At 32.2% G+C, this 8,413-nt stretch overlaps 1 protein-coding gene across 2 annotated transcripts in view; it reads right to left on the reverse strand.

Annotated features, from left to right (window-relative positions):
• Window positions 1-2,814: 2,814 nt before the first annotated feature.
• Window positions 2,815-8,413, reverse strand: part of LOC106682850 (SET domain-containing protein SmydA-8) — a 14,295-nt gene continuing 8,696 nt past the window's right edge. For both annotated transcript variants that reach the window (XM_014423945.3, XM_014423936.3), the window contains exons 6-8: window positions 7,671-7,766; window positions 3,055-3,128; window positions 2,815-2,965 (exon numbers count right to left, since the gene is read on the reverse strand). In XM_014423945.3, coding sequence (XP_014279431.1) covers window positions 2,909-2,965; window positions 3,055-3,128; window positions 7,671-7,766 — 227 coding nt within the window. In that variant the 3' untranslated portion in view covers window positions 2,815-2,908. The remainder of the gene's footprint in view (window positions 2,966-3,054; window positions 3,129-7,670; window positions 7,767-8,413) is intronic.

An 8,413-nucleotide genomic window follows, 5' to 3' on the forward strand; every position in this document is an offset into this window, starting at 1 on the left:
GTGGATGATTTCGTAGGCAGAACCGCGACTAATTTGCAGACGATGTGCCACTTCGCCAATAGTTACTCATCTTTCTAAGAGCACCATCAATGTTTTCTTCTTTTGTGGCTTTAAACGGTCGTCCGGCTTCTTCATCGTGCGTAACACTTGTGCGACCATTTTTGAATTTTTCAATCCATTCGTAGACACTCCGTTGTGGCAAAACACTGTTCCCGTACTGTACCTAAAGTCTTCGATGAATTTCGGCCCTTATACGCCTTCCGACCACAAAAAACGGATCACTGACCGTTGGTCTTCTTTAATGCAAATAGAAAGCGATAACGAAACTAACCCAGCAGCTTGAAACTTGCATAGACATAACAAATAAACAAAACATCCGCCATCAACTCAAAATGACAATGGTACCAACATAAACAAAAATATAACTAAATTGCGGATAAATATTGACTTAACATCGCATTAAAGATTTTATATTCATGTTATGAAGGGCAGAATTCAATTTTTCAACTTCTTAAATGTACTTCTATTTTTAATTTTAGAAAAATATGCAAAGCCACTATGCAGAAAAGAGTATTTGAAAATTATTCTTCCAAGCTAAATTCTCTTTTTAATTCCCCCTAAAATTTCAAATAGCATACTCTTCCACTAAGCTTTTCAATTGAGTATTTACAGAGGAATATACCATAAAAAAAAATCACTTTTCAAAAAATGAAATTCCATCTAATCACAACAAAGCCAGATGGAAGGGCTAGAGGCGGACTGAGAATTTGATTTAAAAACAAATCACAGAGCATTACTCTACAAGCTTATTCTAGAGAATTTTTTTCATAATTACCTGAAGCCACTGGTTAATAGCATTACAAGAATATTCTTTACCTGTTCTTTTTTATTAGGTTGCATTCAACTCCCGCATATGTTAATAGAAATCAAAAGTATATTTTATAATGGTTTTGGATAAGAGTTTTTAAAACATTGTTGATAAATTAGTGACAATAGTGTAAGATAATTTGTAATTAAAAGTCTTTAAATGGATGAAAATGTAAAAAAAAAAGTTAATTTGACTAAAATTATTGGATCAGGGCAGAATAGCCTGCAATTAATATTTGGATGTGAGGTATGAATTCATAGTAAACATTATCCTTGAGGATACCCTGGTTGGCCGAAACGTTGAGCATTGAAAATATTAATAGTGTTTGAGACTTTAATGGATACAATTTATTTTATTTAAACAAGAAAACAATTATATTTTGTAATAATATGAGGATAAGGACTAAATACATTTTAAAAACAATGCTGGAGCCGGTTATAAGAGGTTTTGATGCACTAAAGTTACCGCCCTGGAAACGTTTATTTTTTCATTCATCAACCATTTTTTCTCGAATAATTTCTTTAAACTGAGGTATAACAAAAAACTACTCAAAAATAGTTTATTAGCTTAAGAGAATGAGAAAGAAAAAAAAGGTTTTTAGAAATTGGTGGACAAAGAAATTTTTAAATTTACTTGTTTATAGGTATGACCATTAAAATGGATATTAGAAAATAGATATCAAAAATTAAATTTGAGTATAATGATCGTATCAGCTGATATATAGAAGATGTTCAGGGGTCCGGTCAGCAAATAAAAAAAAAGTATTTATTTGTGCCGAGGTTTCGACCTGAATTTCAGGCCATCATCAGGGCTGGAAAGAATGTATATTATCTATTTTTTGTCGTTTTAGCCCTGATAAACTTATAATTTATTAACTTATATTGGTAAAACTTTACACTTATGTTTTTGTTTTCCTTATGCAACTATGTGTTTGTATCTTTTTTAGCCCTGAAGAAGCCCTGCAACGTGGGGCGAAACGTTGGCTCATTAAAATAGTATAGTTCTACTATTTGAGTTTTTTTGACCGCACCCGGACCATATTCTTTTCATCTTTACACACGGTCAATCAATAATCTTCCAGTAAAAATTAAAAAGTTTCAGTCATGTCTATTTTGTGCAAGAAGTTATTGCAAATTCTATGATTCAACCTAAGTTTTTATGACTTTCTCTGATTGCTTGTGAAAACCACGATTTTCGAATGACATGAGGAAATATATTTAAATAGAACTGCCCGGTGGAGCTCGCCCAAAATGCTTTTTCCAGTTTTATATTTGATATAATTTAATCATTTTATAATAATCGGCGTAAGGCCTCTTAGTGTCAACCGGCTGACCTGTTGTAATGACTAATTCAGCCATTTTATCAACTGACTCGTTATCTGGAATTCCTGCTTGACCCTTAATCTACTTAAATATTATTTCTTTATTTCCTTTTATTGCTAGATAATGTTTCTTTATTATTTCCAGTTTATAGTATAATAGCAAGTGATAACTATGTACTTCTACAATCTGTTAAAACTACAAAATTATATTCAGGGCAGCGGAGATGGCATACTGATCAGCTGACGTTTGTGACCTGAGTTAAAATGTATTTTACGTGATCTGAAATTTAAATTGTAAAAATAGATCTTCTAAAAAATAAAGTATATTTCATAGTGGTATTGGGTAAAAGTTTTTAAAATATCCTTTTTATCTTGGCATAAAATTTGCTCCGTTAGGGAACCACTAATAGTACGTGAGAAATGGAATTACTATAACTGGAACTGGCAAGGCTGACTGTTTAACACAAAACCTCTCTTTTACTGGCCAAGTTACGTTTTCGTCTATTTAACTAATACAGTTCCCTATATTTATGAAAACGTTTATAAATTTTCATCCTCAATTCTACTCATAACATTTTGGTAACAAAGGAACAATGTTGAATATAGTTTAAGAAACATTAAAAAAAAAATATTTTATTGATAACTTTTTCTTAATTGTACAGTGTGATTTCATAAGACTTCATGAAGTTCATTTCCAACTTTTTAGTTTTTAGTAGGTTTTAATCTATCGAAATATTGAGGATTTTCTTAGCACTATCTCGTGCCCATTCTATTTCCTGTAAAATAAAAATTAGTCTAATTAATTTATTTATATGTGAACATAGCAACTTAGAATATAGTACATTATCTTTTATCTTTCTGGTACCTCTTCATCTTCTATGTAGTTATCTCTGTTCATTTTTTCTTTCAATGTTTCATAAAGTTCGAGAGATAATAAACCTGAAAACAAAAAAAAAGAAATAGTAAACATAAAAATGATTTTTTCTTTTAAATGGATTCTTTGTATTTAAAACATAATTTAACCTTAACTATCTGCAATGACGACAATACATGAGATTAATGATAAATTTTTAACTTGATAAGTTTAAATTACTAGCAACATCAAATCTAGAGCATTAAAAATCCTTTATTTTAGTGTAATGTGTATGTGTTTTTTTTTATGGTTTAAAATATCGCTGGTCATATACGTTATTAATTTCTCATTTATTTTTGTTCTCGTTTTTTTTTTTAAATTGTATTTTTACATTTCTTTGTTTTCTTTTAAGAAATTCAAAAAATAGAATTAACTTTAACACCAATCAACCAATCTACACCAAACACGGGAGTGGTTTAAAATGGCTTAAAAATCCTTTCCAGTCGGACCCGCCCAACTAAGATCCCCTTTTTTCCTTACCCTTATATCAATTTTAGTATTTTAATCACATGTATACATAATATGAAGTAAACACAATATACAGTAAACAAATGTCCTTTCTTTGCCTGAAGGGCGTTTTAAGGTAGGTTCTGGGATCCGCTGTGTGCAGAGGAACACTGTGGTGCTTTTTCGCCGTCAGCGTTGTCACGAGTGGGAAGATTTCTCTCTTCTTGTGATGAATGATTGGGTTTAGACAGTGACTATACGAACCCCTTCCCTCAGCGAGTACGTCAACCAAGGGAGTAGTGCCTTGCCACCTCCCAGTACTTGGTGGAGGGGCAAACTCCCGGAAAAGTGGGTGGGTACAGGCCTTCAGCCCAACTTGATGTTCCGTTGGCCTATGAACTCCGGAACAGAGGGAAGTTGGAGTTCTTGGTGGATGGCACTGTTCCTGGCCCTCTGTAGTGTGGTGCCTCGGAAGATCAGCCGAAGGATGGAGTTCTGGTAGCTCTGGAGTTTTTGTAGTGTTGTCGCAGTAGAGGTTCACCATAGAGCCCCGTCGGACGAATAATTGCCTTATTATATATTTCCAGCTTCCGTCGGAGAGACAGCTGTGGTGACGTGACCAGGTGATACATCCTATGTGATTTCTGCTTGGTAATCTTCATCCTTTCCCTGACCTGATTGGAGAAGGTCAGGTGCTTATCCAGTGCCACGGTAAGGTAAAGGATGGAATTTGTCACGCCTCTTACTTCATCTTCCACCGTAAATGTGGAACACTAAGACACCTTTTTTTTTTATTACCTCCTGCATTGTAAATAACAATATTAATATAGATCTAAGTATATACAAACGTTGCTGGTGCCCTTCCTTTGCCATGTGGCATTATAAGGGGTTGGGCTGGGTCCGCTAAAGGCAGGGGTTACAATATTGGCCCAGGAGCCGTTGGCCGGGTGGGTACAAAGAACTAAGACCCCCAGGGAGCGAAGGTCCTGTGCCACTTTTGAAATATTTGCTTAAAACGGGAAGAAGAGACTTTAAGATAGTTTAATCGAGCAATATTTAAAAAGCGCCTGAAATTGGAAAACGGCGTGAAATGCCAAAAATCCTTTCGGCCGGGCCCGGCTCACTAGAACTCCCATGGAGTGACGGTCCTTTATCACTTTTGAAATATTTTCTTAAAATGGGAAGAGGAGACTTAAGATAATTTTTTTCGAGAAATATTTAAAAAGCGTCTGAAATTGATAAACGACAAATTGAAAGTGAACGACCTGCTTTTTCCAAAAAACATTGTTGACCTACTTTACTAAAATCCTTATGATGTTTTTTTAAATTTATAGCGAATGAAAAACCATTTAATAGAATAAGTAATATTTTTTTCTTACTCTTCAGGAAGAGACAAATCGATTGGCATATAATAACCATGAAAAATAAATACAATTTTTGAGTTGCGTGGCAAAAATGCTTAATTTTTTTAATAACTTTTTGTTTACCGAAAAAAACAGGCTAGCCTATAATCTTCCCAAGAAAATCCTGAACAATTAGCAAAAAATTAAATCACATACGGATGATCGGAATGGCAGTGCATAAAGTACGAACAAACAAATACTGATTTTGATATACTAGATTTTATTTGTAGGTTACAGTTTCATTATATTTTATTATTATATTGATTTGTTATATGTTAGATTCGACGTGTACTCAAGTCATTACATCAGGTATTCTGTGCTGTTGTTATAAAAAATGAATAATGAACTTAAGCCTCAACAGGGTTTACTCATTTAAACATTGATCAAGTGTGCTTATAAGTTAGACGTATAGTGGGCGTCCACTAACCACCTAAATTGCTAAAGTAACGTCTTAATAACTTCGAGTTTTTTCCAGCTTAAACGAGTTCTTCCGGAGCACAGTCGGGATTTACAAAGATGTAATAGAGGAACTGAAAACGCCATGGCATTTTTTCTAGCACAATAAGTACTATCATGATAAAAAAAAAAAAAAAAAAATAAACGAAAAACAATTATTTTAAACAAGTAAACTAAGCTAAATTCACCATTAAATATCAAGTGTTTAATTGGCAATAGTTTCTACAGGTTAGATTCTGCGACTAAATTTTTAGTTTCATCGATTTTAACCGTCGAAGCATCATGACCATTAGCTAAATATGGAAAATTTCCAGGAAGCGACGTCAATTATATCTGGACCTAGGCTAATAACCTCAGTTCACTGATATTAGATATTTTGAAAATATAAGAAGAATCCGATTTAAAGAAAATGAACAAGCCAGTTTTACGTCATCATATGAGTAGTTTACGATTCGACTCCATGAGCGAAAATTGTTTAACTATATCCGAAATATTTTAAGAAGATAGTTGACTGTATGAAGTTGATTGTAGGAAGATAGTCCTGGTAACGGTCAATAAAGGTATCAAAATAGTAAAAAAAAACGATTTAATGCTAAACAACGTTTTACTCCACATAGCAGGGCTTCGTCGTCTAATCCTGATGTAAAAAGGTACAAGACTGTTTGAAAATCAAACGTGGTTAACGTTAAATAGGTTTTTTTTCCCTTTCTTTACTAATTCGTGCTTTTATTGACCGCCACCTAGACTATCCTCCTACAATCTTCATCAAAAATAGTTTGCAAAATAGCTTTTATATGTTTAATAATTAATATTTTAAGTAAGCCCTCCGACAGAAAAAGGAATATACTTCATTATTTTATAGCAGTTTTATTTAATTTCATCAATTTTTACGTAAGATTTAGATAAAAATCATATTATTATTTATGATAGTATATTAAAAGTAACAGTCTATGCAAAAATATGTTACATATTTATTTATATTTACATATTAGTTATTATTAAATATTTATATATTTGAAGTCTATAAGTTAAACGTTTGGTAAAAAAAAGACTTGAAAAGGGAAAGAGAAATGACCAACTCGGTTGCTACTCAAACACTGACTTTTATTTTATTTTTTTACGATCCCTCTAAAAACAGAAAAACCATTAAATTAATAGGTTGCATTACGTATGGTTACATAACTCAAATTGAATATTATCTTTTTTCTACCGGTGGTACTTGAAGGTATACAGTGAAATACTTATCTCTTGTTTTGATATGGCCGTTGCATATGAATTCTAATACAAATGTTTGGGGGTGAGGGGCTGATTTTTTTTGAGACCAGCTCGTCTATATATATATATATATATACATTTGAGTCAGCTGATATGAATTGTACAGCTGACTGTAACTTATATACAAAAATGTATAACAGATATGGATAAAGTCTAGTATGAGGAGGAGATAGTGGGGGATGCGGAGAGCAAATATACAATAATACAAATACAAAAACTTATTTATTCGTGCCGACATTTCGACCTTAATTTCAGGCCTTCATCAGGGCTAAAAAAAAAAAAAAGAGAGATAATAAATATTGATTTTTCTTTAGTCTTGACGATGGCGTGAAATTCAGTCCACGTTTCAAGTCTGCACAAATAAATAAGTTTTTGTTTATTTATTTACTGTATATATATATCGTCTCCTCATATTAATATGCGGTCACCTACTAACTCCTCATAACGTGAAATATATTATTATGCCCACCCACCCTATTCACCAGACCTTGCCCCAACAGATTTTCACTTATTTCGGGCCCTTCAAAACTCTCTTAACGGGAAACACTTTAATCCGCTTTGACCGCAATACGCACATAGAGGAGTTCATTGCTCAAAAATCTGAGAAGTTCTGGGAGGACGGAATTTAAAAATTACCTGAAAGATGGCAACATGTTATAAATCAAAATGGGTCATATATAATTCATTTGTAATATTTACAAGAATCTGAAGTTTTTATTGAACCAGTAAAAAACGCAACGAACTTATTTTACAACTCAATAGTAAAAAACATATATTTAATTTAATAAATAATCAGTAAAAAATATCACATAGTTAATTAACAAAGTAAATATTGGTAATTAATTTCCGGCTGTATGGAACAAATTAAATATTGGTAATTAATTTCCGGCTGTATGGAGCAAACCAACCACAGGTAAAAAAAACTAATATTTCTTGATAAAAATTTTTAATAGTCACTAATAACATCAAAATAGTGTATTTCAATACCTTTCATCCTTGAATCGCCGAGCTTCAAAGCATTATTTAATGCTATAAGTTCTTTTGTATTTTTTTCTTTGTCGTCTAGTTCTTCGTCCTTAAGATCTAAAAAGAGATATATAAATACACATATTAAATATATATATATATATATAGATATTTGTGCATGTTAGTATTTGAGGATCATGAGGCTTATTCAATAATTACATAATTATAATATCATGGCAACGTTTCGCAAATTTACGGTTCCCATAGGCTTGCCAATAGTTTTTAACTGAGTTTTGTAATGCGAATCTTGTGCGAGTAAGTTCTAGTGGTTATTAATGATATTAGTTAAGAAGTAAACTCAGTTACAAAACAATTTTAATTTGTATTCCATACATTTTTGTGTTTGATAATTAGTAAACAAGATTCTTTGTTTGACTTATCCCCAAGATCCACAAAAATACATATTATTAACAGTCAAGAAAAATGTTATCTTGATATATATAATAAAGATAATTTTTTGTTATTACTGTCTTTAAAAATTGTGCTTGATGTTGTTTAGTAGGTTTTTTTCTAAGTCTTTTTATTGATATTCAACAAAATTTCTTTTTTTCAATAATTTTATATTGCATCTTCCACATCTAGGGTGAGGTGACACAGAGGTAAGGCGTTGTGCTACTAACTCCAAGGAGCTGGGTTCGAATCCGGCTGTGGCAGATGATAATATATTATGTTACTGTAATCATGAGTCAACCCTGTAGGTTCTG

This window comes from Halyomorpha halys, unplaced genomic scaffold, assembly GCF_000696795.3.
Source record: "Halyomorpha halys isolate HHAL.00 unplaced genomic scaffold, Hhal_1.1 Scaffold25.1, whole genome shotgun sequence".
In the NCBI taxonomy this organism is placed as follows: Eukaryota; Metazoa; Arthropoda; class Insecta; order Hemiptera; family Pentatomidae; genus Halyomorpha; species Halyomorpha halys.